At 40.2% G+C, this 18,656-nt stretch overlaps 1 protein-coding gene across 2 annotated transcripts; it reads right to left on the reverse strand.

Moving 5' to 3' along the window:
• Nucleotides 1-388: 388 nt before the first annotated feature.
• On the reverse strand, nucleotides 389-11,888 carry LOC113006718 (macoilin-1). 2 transcript variants are annotated; one of them, XM_026142851.2, is made up of 11 exons: nucleotides 11,650-11,888; nucleotides 9,946-10,087; nucleotides 9,628-9,754; nucleotides 9,379-9,502; nucleotides 8,996-9,174; nucleotides 7,050-7,533; nucleotides 6,820-6,978; nucleotides 5,796-5,966; nucleotides 4,157-4,283; nucleotides 3,272-3,446; nucleotides 389-855 (listed from the first exon to the last, which is right to left on the reverse strand). In XM_026142851.2, the coding sequence occupies exons 1-11, from the start codon at nucleotides 11,724-11,726 to the stop codon at nucleotides 665-667; spliced, it is 1,956 nt and encodes a 651-aa protein (XP_025998636.1). In that variant the 5' UTR covers nucleotides 11,727-11,888; the 3' UTR covers nucleotides 389-664. The 2 variants fall into 2 exon arrangements, 1 of the variants encoding a protein (XP_025998636.1); XR_013901817.1 differs by having other exon boundaries at nucleotides 716-855; nucleotides 3,272-3,385.
• Between the last annotated feature and the right edge of the window lie 6,768 nt (nucleotides 11,889-18,656).

Below are 18,656 nucleotides of genomic sequence, written 5' to 3' on the forward strand. Positions count from 1 at the left end.
AATTTTATGATCAGTACCTGTACTGCTGGACCTCAGTGATCATTTTGTTCTAATAAATACTGACAAATAGGGCTTAAAAAAGATATTACTTTGAATCTTCTTGTCAGTATTGCAGCAGATCAAGAAAACTCTGAATTCTTACACATCTGTAAGTTTAACACATGAACGGACTTAAATAATGTTGTTCGGTTAGTTTTACTTTCATGCCAGGAGTTAAACTGTAAAGAGCGGTTTAATTAAATATTTTACAGCTGCAGCAGAGAACCTGTCAGTGCCATCTTCCTCTGGGCATGTCCACATCGGGCACCAGGTCTTCATTCAGATAAATCTACTTGGTTTGTATCTCTGCTGACACCTGTATTTGTATTTAATCGGGATAAGTAAACCTTTTTTGTTTTCCTTCAAAAAAATGACCAGCTCTGCATATTAGATACCTCATTTTGGAGTGAAACTCTTCGACCTGTGATGTGGCAGAAAACAGGAAATATACAGAATAATATCAAGTTAGCACCATCAGTGCAGCAAAAGGCATTCGACTCGTGGAGGCTTGGCCTGGTTCCACTCATGGCTGGAAGTAGAGGACTTCGCGGTGTTGTTTAGCTCTGTGATAAACTCGTCCGGATCTGACGAGTTCTGATGAGGTGTGAAAGCTCTGGGACGTCCCCTATTTCTTCAAACACTGGTACATCAATGCTCGTGGATTCAACACGTAGCGCTCGGAGTTGAGCAACTTGGTGAGATTCTGTGGCACGTGGGGCCGGGGCGCCATGTAGGACATGCCGGGGCTCACCGCCATCACCTCGGCAATCTTCTTCTTCATCTCACTTATCTCCCTGTCCTGCTTCATCACCTTATCTGTCAGAGGAAGGTGTAGATGTAAGGAGATAGATACTGAATGAGCTGCAACGCATAGGATTTCTGTTATTTCTGCACTCGAATGTAAGCTGAGCAAGATTTTCTCTGTCCGTGCAAAATCCCCTTAATCTTAACCTTAAACTCAAATCGAGGTAATAAGCTAGATGGATTATTCAAAGAAGACTTTATCTGAGCAGAAGTAGTCTAAACTCATCGCTAAGATTTGTGGTATCAAGGGTGTTATCTACATTTGGCTGAAATTCCCCACAAGGAGGAGAAGTGGTCGTGTGAGGTCTGACAACTGAAATGTTAAAACACCCTCTATTAAACCACAAAATCATTGGGTTTAATTTAATGGATTTTTGGTCGAATGCCTGAAATCAGATCTGCAGTTTAGCACAGCTCTGACATTTCTCCAGCCCTGAGACTGGCAGTAGGATTACAGTAGCCTGTCACCTCTAGAGGCTAGGGTTATGTCTCCACCTGCTCTCAAACTGGGAACATTTCACATGTTAAGTGAATGTGTTAACCACTACACCACAGAGCCACTTTCATAGTCTCTCACTAACCATTAAAAGCATTTGCCAAAGACAATACAAAGGAAAAAATTAAGCTAGTGCAAAACTTTTTCTTTCTAATGGCCAGGAGGGGAATGCACGGTGAACAGCTCTCAGCAGCCTCGCTCTGTCACCTCAGCACACACTTTCTGATGTATATGCAGTCTCAACTGATAGTTTCAGGTCGTACTGATGAAACAAGAAGTTCACTTTGTAAATAAAGGTCCATGTTAGAGTCAGACAGCAGCATCATCCATGGTACGCTCAGAGGCTTGACCATCTGGTACCCTCAGTTTTTCAGGCAGATCAACCTTGAGGTTAAGGTAACAGGGATTTGAACACCTACTGTATCTTGGACGTCTATGCTGACAACAATACCCCATCAGCCTTTTACGACTGATGGGTAAAAAGCTGAAATGCCAAAACTGCTTCAAATCGGGACTTCATTAACCAATCGGTAACATCATGGCTGCATCCATCTTTTATACTTTCTATGCTACTGACAAGTGGCTTAAAGGAAGATTACAGAAGTTCTTGGGGATAATACGCCTCATCGTATTATCCTAATCATACGCAGTGGCACTGATGAAGCCATGTAAGCATGGTCTAGTAGTTTGTATATTACTTAACATTAGCTTTTTACTACTGCCAATTCGATTCAAGCTTCCAAAATACAACATATAAACAAAAGTACTGGAGCAACTACACACTACACCTACAGGAACTGCTCAGCAATGGAAACCCATGCCATGAAGCTCCCACTATCACTAAGCTCTTTAGAACAGCTCATTCTTTCTTTTACAATTGCTTGTAAAGGCAATGTCACTGAACAAAAACTGAACTCAAAGATTATGAGGTGTGGCCCAATACTATTGTCTATGTAATTTATCATAACTGGCATCAATTTGTGAAGAATTTGTTTCCAAATGTTTTTCTGTATTTAGTGATAACCCAAAAGTAATCAATTTGGCTTCTTTTTTTTTTTTTTGAGGGAACCACGACAATGCTAAAAGAAAAACATTAAATAAACAATTTTTAAAAATCCCAGCAGTCACACGGTGGTGCTGTTCAATCCGACTCACAATTTGCCCCACATATCATAGTTTACTTTTCCTTGACAGTAATTTCTAATCTAATGGCAGTTTGCAGATCAAACTGAAGAAGGGGAAAAAACACAGTGATGTAAATCAGGGATGTCAAACTGATTTTACAGTCCGTTTAAAGCATATCATATTTGATACATGCGTTTTTGAGACTTTTACATCATCAGTATGATTTTTAACTAATTAATATATAACATTTTTCCCCAGAGGGTTGACTAAACACTTCATTTTCAAACAAATTGAATTTTCTGGCATTTATGTCATGGTTCAGGATTTAACGGATTAAGTGTGAATAATTTTAACTAGACACCGAATCCCTCAGAGATCTTAATATAAGAAAAACGGTAGATCTTCTACATGATAAAGAAATTGCTGAAAGTCATCTGACGACTCTTTGAGCATAAACTGTAAGAAATAAATGTATAAAATTACAGAAGAAATTCTGGTTAGTCACTGTCCAGACTGTCCTGTAATTATAAAATAGGTTTTGCTAAGTCACAGAAAATATATTTTCTTTTGGTTTTACATTAATGTGGACCCCTTTCTGTCATTTAATAGTTTATCTATCACTTAAGTACTTTGGTGTCGTATGAATGCCAGTGGGGGAGGTCTTTATCTATATGAAAAACCTGTAAAACCTCTGAAAATACAATAAAAGTCCCAAATTTATGTCATAGTATCCTTCACATTTTCCAAAGCTGTCAGGTGGGTTTGACACCCCTGATCTAAATTAATATCAGAAATAAGTATATCAACCTTGGGCGATTTCTAGCTGTCTGCGGGCATCTCCCAGCGCAGAGAAGAGGTCCAGTTTGATGCGAGTCTCAGCGCTCAGGTTGTACTCCAGATGTTGAGCCTTTTCCTGCATGGCTGACAAAGTGGACAGCAGCATATCTGTCTCTTTTTCCACACAGCGGTACTTTCCCAAAGCCTGAGTCCAGAGAACACATTAGCGGTAAGAATAAGTGCAAAACATCAAAATGCCAGTAGTAATTCCTGCAGCGACCACCTGTGGGAGTTGGTGCTTTGGTTTCCTGAGTATCTTTTTCTTTTTTTTGTATTTCAGACAGGCACAGTTTACGCTCAGAAAACCAATGCACCACACACATAATTACTTCCAAACAGTGATGACGGCCAGCCAGCCATTCAAAAAACATAAAATCCGCAGCACATTATCATTAAGATATTTTGAAAGATGACTCTTTCTAGGTTAACAATTTGCCTTTTGTGAAAGGTGATAAAAAAGTGTAATGTTTTTATGAAAGACCTGGCTTCTAGTACAGCATGCTCCATGGAAAGTATGCCACTAAAATGACATCAAATACCACACAGAACCACAATTTACACACCTAATGTCACACAAAAACACCCATACAGTAATGCTGCATACTGATGTGATGACAGAGTGCATTATGGTGACTGCAGGCCAAAATAAAATGGATTACAAAAAAAATGCTCAAGTTCCTCAATGAAAACCATTCTGTTTTCTTAGGGAGTTAAACACACAAAAATCAGAAACAGCAAATCAAACGGCAAAAGAAGGACTTCATGACCAAACTGAGGACAACCGAGCACTGGATCACTTGAGACTCACAGACACTTAAATGCACAAGTTCATTCCCAAATAGAGTAAAAAGATACCTCAACATCACTCTCTAGATCTACCACACGACTGTCTTTCACTTGATACTCCAGTTGTAGTTGTTTGTACTCTGTCTCTAGCTCTTTAACCTTTTTCCTTAACATTTGGGTTTCACAGTGTTCCTGCCTGGTGTGGGAAACGGAGAAAATGAGAGCGTTTGAGCAGTGACAGAGAGGCTTTGGCGGGAACTGAAGACCAGTTTCCACAGAAAGAAACAGAACATTTGATTTGCATTATAAACACTGCTGTTTTCTCTTTCAATTATTTTGAACACACACACAAGAGATTTCTTTAAAAGAAGTAACTGCTTATGGTAAATTAAAGAATCATCTGTTTTCTTGCAGAGAATTAGAGGAAAAGATCAATGTCACTCTTGGTTAGCTTAGAGCTAAGACAGGAACGCGGGAAAAGCAGCTAGCTCGGCTTTGTTCGAAGATAGCATACGCTCTTTGGCCACTCAAGTACGCCTGTTCAACAGCTCATTAGTGCAAATATCTCATCAGCCAATCACATGGAAGCAACTCAGTTCATTCAAGCTGGCAGATACATTCAAAGAGATCAGAATGAAGAATAAAAGCGATTAAAGTCACTTTGTTTATAGCACAGCGAATGGTGCCTGTATTTCAGAAAGTGATGATCTACTGGAATTTTCCCACACAACCATCTCTAGGGTTTACAGAGAATATCAAGAAGAGAAAATATCCAGTCAGTGGCACTTGTTTTTTAAAACGTGTCAACCCTGTATTGGACTATTTCTTGGCTAACCTTTAGCGAAAGAATGCCAAATTAAACGGTAAAGTGTCGGTTAGCATGGTTTTGGTCCCACAGGTTTCAAGACTGGTAAATGTATTCCCAACCAGTTGGTGAGTGGTTGTAAAGCTGTTCACAAAGGATGCTGCACTGAAAACCTCTTTCAATTGCTTTGATTACTAGCAGGTTGCCATGGTCGCCCCTAGTTTACATGGAAGTCGCTGACTTGCCTGCAAATGCTGGATAACTATTTACTGTGCTGTAGTGGAACTTCAAAAACTGCGACATAACCCAGAAATGGAGTTCAGTGACTTTCTAAGAAAATGTTGTAACAACATATGTTGACCCAACATGTATTTATGTTTCTAGGGAGGTTACACCATAGGCTGCAGTATAAGATTTCAGTGGAGGTTGCAGTTACGACATACCTATGGCACAGACGTCCTGCTGAATCATAATTCTTGCTGTAAGGATGACCGTGGCAATCTGTGAGCAACCAAAGCAGCTGCAAGGTAGTTTTCGTTGTAGCACTCTCTTTGCAACCGATTTCACTGACCGACTCCCAGCAACTTCATGCTGAGCAGTTAAGGAATACACATTTTTACTTAGCAAGTGCTGGTTGCCAGAGGGCCACCGGCTGGTCTCTGGGCCTGCGTGACTGAGGCTTAAGGTCTAAGTGATGACTGGCAGCCTTCTTAACCTCTGAACAACGCAAGGCTAACTGGCTAAGGAAGGCTACTCAAAATAATGTTAATCTCCTCATCTAACTCTCAACAAGAAAGCAAGTAAACATCATTTAAACCAAATGTTTGGCCGCATGCTTACAGCAACATTTAACTCAGAGCATGTTTCAGGAAATATAAGAGGGAATTTAAAAGTGTGGGTTACCTGTTTGTTAGACTCCGTGCTGTGCTCGCCGCCTCCTCCAGTTTTTGAGCCTGAAGCTCAGCCAACTGCTTCTCAGCAGAGAGTCTGGCCTCTGCCTCTGCTCTGGTCTTCTTCTCCAGCATCACACAAGTCTGCTTGTCCCTCTGCTTGTTTTTAGTTAGGCACAGAATCCTGAAGGGATGACATTAAAGTGGTTTTAAATAAGTTGCAGAAAAAGAGCAGCAATATGTGGGTTACTGCCACATGCAAATGGACTCGTTTGAGATCAGCGTCAAGCATACTTCAAAAACAGACATAAATGTTAAACAGGTTTCTTATCATCCTTGTAGTTGTTGTAGTCACTGGAGAGCACCTTCCTTTAAAAAAACTGGAGCATGGCTTATCAAAGCTGGTGGTGCTGATCAAAACTGCATAACATGCTCTTCTCAAATGCGATTTTATAGCCTTTGGCTGCTGGACGTGGCTTTGATGTGGTAAATGTGTTAGGAGTACCTCTGTAGTGGGATAAAATAACTAACTGAGCCTCCCTCCCCCCATTTTTTTTTAGCTCTAAATGTGCTTAGAGTGATAATCTGAGTCACATATTGGAGGAAAAGGAGGAGTGGAAACATAATTTGCATAAAAAAACATAAAAAAGTAGATACTGTGGCAACGTACAGGTAATAAAAATGGTTTGTGTGACAAAGCAGGTCTGCAGCAGTGCAGCTGATCAGCAAAGTCAGTGATCTCATCATATTCTCTTTTATATAGTGATATACTATACTTCATTCATACAGCACATTCACCTGATCTGATATTGTAGCTTTACACACAAACCTTTTCTTTTTCTTGTGCAGGTTTTTAATTCTACAGTGACAGTTAAGTTCAAATCTTTTGCTTTGTTTCATGGACAGAAGAAACAATTTCATTGTCACTTTAGGTTTGGATAAGATGGGATAAACATTTTTTCATATTTACTGACAGTAGCTACAGTATTTTAAGTACTATAAAATCCGGTTTTGTGTGATAACAACTGGACACTCACTTGCTCTGGAGAAGCATGTTGGACTGTCTGAGCAGGGAAACCTCTGGTCTAAGGCTCCTCTCGCTGTTGGTCAGGTTGCAGATGTGACTTCGAAGCTCCTGTTCGGTCTGCCTGCTCGACTGCAGCTCACTCTTCAGCCTCCTCAGCTCCTGCTCCAGCCTTCAAGATAAAAAACAACATTTTAGCACTGCTGTAAGCATCACCCGAGTCAAGCTTAGCTAAATACTTACTTGCTTGTCTGTTCAGTGTGGTAACTCTGAGCTGCTGTGGCACTCTTTTCTGCTGCATCCCTGTTGGGGCTGACTGTTTTGGAGCTAGACCTGTGTTTCTTCTCAGTCCTTCCCGCAGGAGGTGAAGGAGTATTTGAGCTGCTTCTTCTGACTTTTGGTGAGGAGTTCTTAGCTGCTCGCGTTGCTTTGCTCCCGTGCTCCTCTTGAGGTAGATTTTCTGGAGTTGTTGATGATTCCGGTCCTCCTGTGCTGCTGTGCAGCAGATCTTTGGACTCACCCACACTGGGTTTGGATGATGACGACGATGACGATGGTGGCCGGCGGTTTGGTTCGGCTGACCTCACCTCCTGTGACCCTTTCTCTGTTGCTCTCTCCTCACTGCGGATCTGGAGGCAGTCCACGGTGTGTGCCTCATCTTGGGCCAGCACAGCACCGTTCTGACACTGATACTGACTCGACTCAGGCTTGACTTTCCATTTGGAGGCTGTAAAATCAAAACAGGTCAGTTTTAGGAGTCTACTATGGAGCTCAGAAACATCTAGGATGAGTAAACATTTATGGCTATCCTCACTTTGGTATGAACTAACATTTAAAACTTTAAACAGGGCCAGCATCAGTCACTAGAATTACTTATTAATCACAATGAATTCTCACTGACTTAACCCAACCAAAATATTTGCCTGCAGTCCTTTCACTGATCCTATGGAGTGATAAATAGGTTCTCCACTGCTTTGCACAGTTTACACCAGGGATGTGTCAAATCCATTTTACATCATGGGGCACACACAGCCCACTTTGATCTTAAGTGCACCCGAAACACCCCTTTCTGTCAGTGTAAAGAAGTTTAAATACACATTTAATCCCTCAGATACCTTAATATAAGAAAAACTGTGTTTTTCTTATATTAAGAAAATCTCAGTTCTTCTATATGATAAAGAAATGTTGCTATAGTGAAAAAAAGTCACTTGACAACTCTTTGAGCTTAAATTGTAAGAAAAACATGTGTGAAATTACAGAAATCATTCTAATGAATGCCAGTGGGGGAGGTCTTTATCCATAGGAAAAGCTGTAAAACTTTTTAAAAGTCCAGCATAAGCTGGTTGAGAAAATGGGTGGATTTATGACGGGGACCACATTTTTTCATATTAGCATTATGTTGTTTTCAGTAAGACACGAAAGAAATAATTTGCTCTGTAAAGTGTGGGGTTATAAATTAAGATTCTTATTTAGACTTACTTTGGCCACCACAGGATTTTGAACCACAGTGGTTTCGACTTGCATCTTTTATATACAGTCCAAATCTCACCAGTACTGACTAGTAATGTGTGCCGAGTTTGTAATTAGTAAAATAGCCAGAAAATGAAAACATGGGGAGACATGACTGTTTAAAAAAAAAAAAAAAAGCAAACAAAATCTACAACTTAAAATGTCAAATGTATTTTTTATAATGCACGTATTGAAATTTTTTTTTGTCAAAATTGTTTTAAAAATGTCAATTTTTGCACCTTTGCTTCTTATTCCTTTCCCTTCATCTCTGTCCATGTTAGTTTCTCCCCCTATCATGTAATTACCATATTAAACGATACATTTATACATCGGTATGCAGCACTTATCTATTTTCAGAAGCACTCTGAAATATTTTGATAGCACAAAGCGTCAAACAGTTGCAGTAACAAGAAGATTGCTTACTTTGTTGTGCCAGCAGCAACACATCATGTTCTAGGAGGTTATTAAATACAGTTTCAGCTTGGGACTTTTACTGTCTGCGTCTTCTCAGCGAACTGACTCACAAATGTATGTTGTAATCACCTGACTGAGTGGCTCCATAAGTGGAGACTGTAATAAACTGTCAGCTTGAAAACAAGAACGACCGAAACCAAAAGAAGAGTGAAAAACCCTCCAGATAGTAAGAATGGTAGGTAGATGGTGCAGGTGCACAGACTCACTGCTGCTGCCATCTGTGCCTGTCTTGGGATAAACCTGCAGGCCTGGGGGGAGCGAGTGCTGAAGGAGGTGCATGTGGAAGTCATTCTCACTCTGCACTGCTTTCTGTATGCGCAGCTTAAAGATGTTGGTGAAGTAGCAGGTGGCATCAAACCCCAGATAAACTACAGGATATCCAATACTGAAAGTGAATACAAGGCAGTTAGAATAGAATAGAACAGCCCTTTATTGTCATTGTACATGTACAAGGAAATTGTGGGTGCTCCACATTAACTGTGCCGGAATAAATTATAAATATTAGAAAGTAGTCAGTATATAATATTTCAGTGATGAAATATTAAATACTAAATCTAAACTTTATACATTTTGTATCAAATAAACATACCAGTGAGCGGCAAAAAGATGGGACAGGTTGGCATGTGAGGTTTTAAGGTCTTTGAGTCGAAGTGAAGCCTCTGTGTACACGAGCAGGATCCACAGAGACACAGTTGATATACAGATGCCCTTCTCTGAGGAAAAATAATCAGATGAGAAGAAAATTACTAATAAATTTAAATAAGAGAATATTTTTAATTTTATGAGATGAAGAAAGTTGGGCAGATTTTGCCAAGTGGATGATAATTGTCATACTCACCTGTGTGCCATATGTAATTGAATAACACATAGGTGCTCGCCACAAAGAACAGCCAGTGCAAAGGAACAAAAATTAAACAAAAGATGTCCAGAGTGAAGGCAGCGCAAACAAAAACAACACAAATAACCTGCAAACAAAAAGGGAAAGAAAGAAAAACAACAACAACAACAGGAAAGTAAAATGTGAGTAATTCACTGAAAATAGAAGAAAAGCCATGTTCTTGTTCACTGCGTGAAGCCTACTACGCATCACTAGCTGGCTTATCATCATCAGGGCCAGTGCACAGAATATGAAATCACACACAGCAGGAGTCCTCACCAGCCCATGGCAGTGGAAAGTGGTGTACACGCTCCCAAAGAAGAGCCAGCACGGCCACAGGTACTCCAGTCTGAATTCAAGGATGAAGTCTGCCAGCAGCACCAGTGTCCACATCACCATAAACTTCAGGAAGGTGTACGCGCTATAAAGACATGCAGACATTATTAAAAAGAAGAAGGAAAAAATCAATCCTCCTTCATTATTATTATTTCACTTTGAGCTCATGGCAAACAAACGTGCCTCTTCCTCTGAATCCAGTAAATAAAGGCTGTCAGATAAAGCACCAGATACTCACACACAGCCCAGTATGAGACCAAACTGCAAAAACGGCATTAACCTCTAATTGAGCCAGCTGTGTCTTAAAAATACAGTCCTTCCTTTTAAGCAGGGCCACTATAACAAGAACAATGACTGTTCCCTCATTTTATTAGGCAGCCGCAAGCCAAACAGGAGCTGTGGTTTTCCTCCTTTGTTCTGCTCATCCATAGGCTGCTATCACATCACCCCTTCTTTGTTTGGTAACCATGGCAATATTTCATCTGGAGGAGAGAGGGAGCACCACAGCATCCTTCTGCAAGTCGACAACAGCCTTTTAATTTTACTTATAAAGAATGCATTTCAATTAATCTCACTTGTATTTATATTATAACTAACTGCTAACTGTGCAGGTTGTTCTACAAAAAATTAAAAAATAAATTAGAATCAGCTGGGAGAGGGCTTTTAAACAGCATATTAAATCCATCCTAGAAGCCCAATATAGTCTTTTTTATTATCTTATTCTCCTTGAGTAGCATGCTTAATTGGCCTAATAAAACTCCCAAGCAGAGCTGATGTAACTTTAGTTCTCTATATGATGTTATTGAAATAGCGCCCTTTATTGTATTTAGCACTATCACTAAATATAATTACCAAACAAGCTAGTGAAGTGTAAAGGAATCACCACAGCGTCTTTAATTCTCCAATCAAGTTCTTATCTGCTTTGTAGTATTTCCAGTAGTGTAATTCAATTATATGTGTTTGTGTTTGTGTGAAATCACTGCACACAAAGAGCAAGAAATATAATATGTGACTGGCACACAAAATAAAATAGGACGTCTAAATCTCAAAAATAAACACAATCTCTTGCATGTGTTGTTTTTTGTGGAAAGAAAGAAAGAAAGAAAGAAAGAAAGAAAGAAAGAAAGAAAGAAAGAAAGAAAGAAAGGTGCACAATGAACAGAAAAAGTGGTGTTCCGTTCTTATTTGCGTGTCTTTTCTTGTCTGGACTCAGTCTAGACGCTTCCAGATTTTGTGTGCCAAATAAGCCAAAGAGGAATGCGCGTTTGTTTCTATTTTTCCAAAGGACGAATGGAAATAAATAAACAAAACGCAATGTGGCCGTGTTAATTTCACGCGCGATTAAGAGTGGGGGATAGAGCAGGCAGTGAGAACGCAGATGAGACGAAAGTAGGCCGACGTCAACTTGCACAGCTTCTGTTTTTATTCTGTAAACAAGGCGGGCTGAAGTAACCCGGTGCAACATTTGCGCCTTAATTCCGCCGCACTGAGGCTAATCAAAGCGCCACGCTGGCTCATTTAGGATGTGAGGGGCGGATGGAGGTGATGGGATGCGAGTCAGACAGGTGAGCGGGATGACGACGGCTGAAATCTACACAAAGACGGCCACCACAACAAAAGCAGCCGCCGGGCGCCGCGGCTCGCTACCTTTCAGACAGCTTCTCCGTGATTTTCAGCTTTTTCATCTTCCGTAGCCTGTTCGCGTCCACATAACGTTTCTTCATCTTATGGCTTCTGCTCCCCGCGTGCTGACGTTGGACACACTGCAGCAGAGGCGACAGCGACGGGGGATAAACGACAGAGCCGAGAGGAAAGACAAAACAGCCCGGCTCCCTCTTTGTGGATGAGGATGCTCACTTCAACCTGTGATGATGTCTGCGAGCAAATGTAGAGGACCGACACTTCTGCGCATGCTCAGTGGAGGTTGTACCTACAAGCGTTTATCGCAGAAGGGGAGCAAATCAACACACTGTACACATGTGTTCTGTTAATTATGACACACACTGCACAAAAATACTAACCGGGCTCATTATAAGTTCGATAATAAAGGTAATTATCATTCAACTCTCAGTTTTTTAGTCTCTTTCAGTTCCTTGATTTGGCTTTAAACTGCATAACTTTACTGTTTCAATCCAAAGCGTGTCAAACATCAGGTCCGGGGACCCGGCAAAGACTCCTGTGCAGCCCACTGGACAGTTTGGGAAAATGTGATGGAGGGACTTCTAACTGTATTATAGCTTTCAGGAACTCCCCCTGCAGTAATTAAGTGAGAGATAAACACCGTCTACTATAGAAATTGCTTTTTTGTTTAGTTTGTTTTGTTTTGTTTTTGTTGTTTTTTTTATTTTGGGGGGGGGGGGGGGGGGAACGGGACCTTGTTGAAATAAAAGCACGAGATTTTCTGCCAATTAACAAAAACTTCCGTTTTTTAATTAGCTACAGGACAGGCTGGGCAATAAGCTATTACAACTTTTTTTGTAATTGTATACAGTATCTTACAATGAAAGCTCCAAAAGTTGTGCTGGAAGATGATTTTCATTTACTACAGCAGCATGTCTTTGTCATGTAGAAAATACGGTTGAGACTGCATTACCTTTTTATATTAAAATATCTGAAGGATTAAATGTGGAGTCTACACTGATTTTTGCTGTTTTCACTGGTCTGGTCTACTTAATATAAAACTGATGTTAAATGAGTTGACAGGTGAGACGTTAATTTGTTATAGCAACATTAAGTTAAACGCAAGTAACTTAAATGTCTGTGAAGGTTCTCACAGAGCTCATTGTGAAACCTGGACCCACCCTATCGTGTGGTTTCCTGAGGTCAGATGGCCCAGGGTGTGAGTGGGCGTTAAGGCGTCTGGGAAGGGATCTCAAAACTGGATTATAGATGGCAGACAGATACAAACACACCCTATCACACGATAGGGTGTGTTTGTATCTGTCTGCCTGTCTGATCCTCTACCTAATCACATTAGGTAGAGGATCATCAAGGGGTCCTTTGTCCCTCTTTGGGGGGATACTCCCACTGGGTTTAAATCTGGGACTCTCCACCATTTGACCTTTAAAACTGAAGAAGCTTCTCGGATGAGAGGTGAAACATCTTCAAGCAACTTAAAGAAGTCCAGACGCTTTTCTTTCAAAACTCCTTAGACTAAGTAACTTAAATACACTCCTCGACTGATCTGAAAACGTGAACATCAAGTCAGTTAAACTTCAGGAAATCACTCAGTCTAGTAAGGAAATATAAAACAATGTGAATTTGTTTCACCTGCGTGGATGTGAATGAAAGTGACAACAAGTGCACTGTAGAGGCAAACCGTGAAATGGACACAGTGGACCTGCATGTTTATTACACACTTTGCCATGCTATCCGGTTGACCTGGTGCTAGGAATGGTCAGCAATCTGTCAGCAGGGAAATGGAGTAAAGTGACTGCTAAACCATTTCTGCTTTGGGAAGTTTTCTTTCTTGTTGCCTCTGTGAGAAAGAAATACTTTAACTTCATTTAAATGTAATGTTTGGAGATTTTGTAATTTAAAAAAAAAACAATACACAAACAAAACAGGGAGATGCAAATAAATGACACAGAAACCATTTAAACAGTAGAAAATCTGACCATGTAGAGCATGTTTTGTAGTGAATGGTCTTTACAGCTAGTTTTTATTCATAAGTCTGAATACAGGAACACATTTTGTGCTCCACTGAAATGTTATGAAACAAGTGTTTACACTGCAAGGGAGTATATTTATTTTTCCTCAACAGAAATAAACCTGTTTTTTCAAGTAAGATAAGATTACTTTTGTGGAAAGAAATGCAGAAAGTAGAGGAAATAAAAGAGAAAGACTCCCCCTAAATGGTTGTGAATTGAATCATGATGACTGGATATACCACAGATGTAATTTGCCATACGTTGACCAACACCCTGTGTTTGATATATCATTAGCTTGCAGTATTGTTATTACAATTTCTTCATATTTTATTGTATGAATTGTGTGTTTTTGCTTCAAAGGAGAAGTTTGCGGATCTGACCAGTTCTCCATAAGCTGACAAGGATATAGAGAGGAGAAATATTATCAATGCTCTTAATCGCATTTGAATTTTGTAATACCATTTATAGTCATGTTAAAAAGGTCTTCACGGGATTTCATGCAGTTCTGTGGAAAACTAAATAGATACCATGATTCAGTATTTTACAGCAGTAAATTGGAGCAATAGTTTCCTGTATGACTTTATCAGTTACATCATTGCAGAGGAATTTTGGCCTTTGATAATGTTGATAATTATGATTTGCTTCATTGACATTTGGAGACATTGATTTATGCATTGCTCTCTTTAGGTCCCACCACAGCATTTGGACTTTGACTAAACCATCACATCACATTGATTGTTTTCTTGTCCAGATGTTCTGTTGTAGATTTGCTGCTGTGATTGAGATCACTGTCCTGTCACATGTCCCCAATTTTTTCAGAGCTCTTTCCAAAGTCAGTAAGGTTTCGATAAAAGTCAAACAATTTGGCGTCTAAGGTTTAAAATTATGGTGAAAGGGTTTTTATTTGTGACTCACAGACGTGAAGTGATTGACTGTTTTGAAAAAGGTGATATGAGTGTCTTTTGCGCGGATGAGATTGCGCTATGAAAAAAGTCTTTTTCAAAGCATCGAAACATATGGAGAAAAATTCTAACACAGAGCTGCATGTTTCAGACTAGACAAACTGCCAAAACCTCTGCTTTTACATGGATGGTCACATTTGTTAAAGTTCAGTTAGAATTCATTTGATTAGCAGCACCTGGCTAATTATCCTTTTATTTCCCGTGGAAGCAGTAAGGATGCACTTAAAGAGGACTTTAATGCAATCTTCTGTTTGATATTCAAAATTACAGCAAAAGGAAACTATGCATAGAAAAAGAAAATAAACACAGGGGTGCAGTGAAAACACACACATGCGATCCACAGACATGGTAAATGGCCTGTATTTGTATAGCGCTTTACTTAGTCCCTAAGGACCCCAAAGAGCTTTACACTACATTCAGTCATCCACCCATTCACACACTGGTGATGGCAGCCACATTGTAGCCACAGCCACCCTGACAGAGGCGAGGCTGCCGGACACTGGCGCTACCGGGCCCTCTGACCACCACCAGTAGGCAACCAGGTGAAGTGTCTTGCCCAAGGACACAACAACCGAGACTGTCGGAGCCGGGGCTTGAACCAGCAACTTTCTGATTACAAGACAAACTGCCAACTCTTGCGCCACGATCGCCCCACATGACCAAGGACTTGTCCCATGTGCGAATCGAAGCAGGTGTGGTTATTCTCTCATTAGTCCTTGAATTTGTCTGTTTGTTTCACTCATGTCTAAGTGGTCCTGCCTGTATAAATCACACATGTGGGGGTCTTGGAGGGTGACAGGTAACCGCGATGATGTACAGCTCTACCCTGCTGTGCGCTCTGGAGTATTCGTGTAATAATTTCAAATATGCGATTGACATGAGTTAATAACGTTTCCTCTGAAAAACCTGCTTATTACAGCTTTAACAGAGCTTGCAATAAGCATAAACAAAAGAGTTTTGCAGACAACAATGTGTTATTTAAACATTAAAGATTAAATGGCCATTCTTCTGCTCTGCTCTCCAAAGAGATGGAACAAGGCTGGGGCCAGTGCTGAGAAATAGGACGATACTTGATCCATTAGTCACAGGCCAGCCAGTAAGTTCCTGTTTCTTTGACTGTTTTAATGTAGTAACTAGGAATCAGTCATTTTTTTAAGTAGTCGAAGGGCACATACAGAAAATCACAGAAGCATGCAAATAGCAGCACATTATAAAATCCTTATAGTTGGACAAATAAAAAAAAAAATTAACCTTGTTTCTTGTGACATTTTGTTGGCCTAAGTTTTAGTGTTATTTCATTTAGTCTTTTTTTCTGTACTGTAATCATGTTTCATTTATTTGACCGTTTTCTGAAGGGGCGTGTCGTCGTCATCAATTTCTTAGATTTCACAAGGCAAGACAGCAAATTTCCTTTGGGTTCTTAATGTGAGCACTCATTCATTTTGGGATTTAAAAAGTGTCACCACACTGATTAAACTATCTCACTCCTCCTCTTAGCCAGCGGCTGTGGGGAAAATCTGTACATGTCCAGCTTTCAGAACACCTGGAGCAACGTAATCCAGACTTAGAACGACGAGGTGAAGGACTTCAGCTATGGAGTGGGATCTATCAATGGAGGAGTGATGGGACACTAAACACAGGTTCTTCTCCACCTTCTTCTTTGGGCTGCTCCCTTTAGGAATCGCCACAGTAGATCATCTGCCTCCATCTCGTCCTATCAATTCCATCCTCTTCTGTCACACCAACCCTTCTTCCTTCTTCACTACACCCATGAACCTTCTCTGAGGTCTTCCTCTTTTCTTCCTGTCAGGCAGCTCCATCTTCAAAACCCTTTGTCAAGTATATCCTGCATCCTTCCCCTGCACATGTCCAAGTCATCTCAGTCTCACCTCTCTAACTTTATCTCTAAAACCCTGAAACAGACATATCCCCCTGATGCATTGATTTCTAATCATGTCCATCCTGGTCACTCCAAATGAAAATCTTAACACCTCCTGTCTTTTTGTCCAAGCCACCATCACTAAACCATACATCGTATCAGGTCTCACTACCAACTTGTAAAATTTATTTTTTAGTCTTGCTACTATCCTCCACAGGTACTGTTTTATATAAATATAGAGACATATAGTATATATAGTATAACTCAGGCACCCTTACTTGAGGTAATGCCACTGGATATATGTGTCCTTCCACAGGTGGTTTGGCACAAGTCCAATCAGATCAGCTGTGCTATGGCCTGCTGTCCCAACTCCAAATACAAGTACTTCTATGTCTGCCAATGCTGCCCACCATGAGTATAAAGCTTCCTGTAGTGATGATGTTTCTTAAAATTTTATTCACTTCAAATGATTGTTGAAGAGTAATTTGCAGTAAATGGATCCAAATGCTTTGGAGCATCATGCAATACAAAATGAATTTGGAAGCAAAAGTAAAATATAATTTCCTTTATTTTACCCTGAATGCATTCATTTTCTCTTTCGTTATTATCTTTGTATTGTGAAACCTGTTCAGCTACTCTACTGAGTGCTTTCTTATACACACAATAATGAAATTATCATTAGAAGCAAAGGTGATGGGTGAAATGCGAGCAACTTGCATCTACTTCAAACACGGCTTGAGGAAAATAGTGACAACTTTGGGCTGATATCAAGTGTTTGCTGTAATGTTTAGTATTTGATGGTCTGACCTACAAGGTCCCTAGAAGAAGGGACCTTCCTGCGGTGACTGCCCCAACGCCTGTAAAAACAAACTATGCAGTAAGTAGCATCCAATCAGAATATAATTTGTACAATTTATTCATGATCACAGATTAGCTCTACTTTGAGCAGTTGCTAAACAATGACAAAATAAATATTCTTAAATGGTGAGGAAGGTTACAAAATATATTATATGGTTTATGCTACTGTTTAATGCTTCTGTATCAGTCTGATGAGTACATTGACTGTTGCGAAGTGAAGCAACAGTGGCGCTACAATCACCCAACTGTGACTTTGTGGTTTCCCACTTCTTGCGAGTGCACCAATCAGATCATCTAAATGCCAAATATCTGCTGATTGGTCAGCTTCAATAAAGATATGCTTATTAAAAACTTGCATTTGTGTTGTGTCTCTTAGCTTGGTCACCTAAAATTGCTACATACAAAAAAGTCAACTTGTTATGCTTTTATAGAGTAAATTGTCTATTTGATGTGTTCAGTAATTAGCAGAGATTGAAGAGGAAATTTACTTTGGTCTATGCTCCTACTTTTCTGCATCTGAGGCTGAGAGTGCTTCTCCTCAGGGGTCAACCCCACATGTCCCAGCTACACAGCAGGTTCCTGGTTCACATAAGGTTGTGTCTGTGTGAGGCAGGCTCATGCAGTCTACCAATGAGGAGCACAGATAGAGCTACAGACTCATATGGTTGGAATTCATCCCAACTGGATCCTTTTTTTCTTGCCTTGAGTTTCCACTTTTCACTAAGTGGCGGGTGTTTTCGTTTCAGCCCATCAAACTTTCCATTCCAACTTAAACATTAGATTTCCTATTGCCCGCATTGTCGCACGGACTGCCATTGTGTGAAAATTAGTTCCCTTTCCATACGATAACAAACTTGTTTTATTGAAAATAAACACTTGGACCACATTTCTGTAACCTTGAGCGCATGCCAAAAAAAGCCTCTATGCTCATCCCCAACCTTATAAACAGTACATTGCACAATGATTGAAACTAGCACCACTGAATGAATAATGGGCCTGAAGGTCAGTTCATTGATCATTAATAATGATCAATGAACTGCAGGGCTGGGGAAACCTGCAGTCAGCTAAGACTGAAGAAGTCATTTGGATGAGTGACGAAACACTTCTCCCACTGAAAATGTCACGTCCAGATGAACAAAATCAACCTTTTGGGAACGATTTGAACTATGGTTTAACATCTCCACTTGTATCCTCCAGCCGCCCTACTGCTACTGAAAAAACACCAGTTACTCACCTGCTTGCCCTGCCTCTCCACTGTTACTCTACATTAGACCAACATTTTTGCAGAGCTCTTTTCAAAGTCAC

Source organism: Astatotilapia calliptera, chromosome 15 (genome assembly GCF_964374335.1).
Source record: "Astatotilapia calliptera chromosome 15, fAstCal68.1, whole genome shotgun sequence".
NCBI lineage: Eukaryota > Metazoa > Chordata > Actinopteri > Cichliformes > Cichlidae > Astatotilapia > Astatotilapia calliptera.

Bases quoted from the DNA above. Each gene is read 5' to 3' on its own strand.
- LOC113006718 (XM_026142851.2), bottom strand. From the start codon at position 11,726: ATGAAGAAACGTTATGTGGACGCGAACAGGCTACGGAAGATGAAAAAG. The intron at 6,979-7,049 runs GTAAGTATTTAG...TTTATCTTGAAG, and splicing joins CACACTGAACAGACAAGCAA to GCTGGAGCAGGAGCTGAGGA. The intron at 3,447-4,156 runs GTATCTTTTTAC...CTCTGGACTCAG, and splicing joins ATCTAGAGAGTGATGTTGAG to GCTTTGGGAAAGTACCGCTG.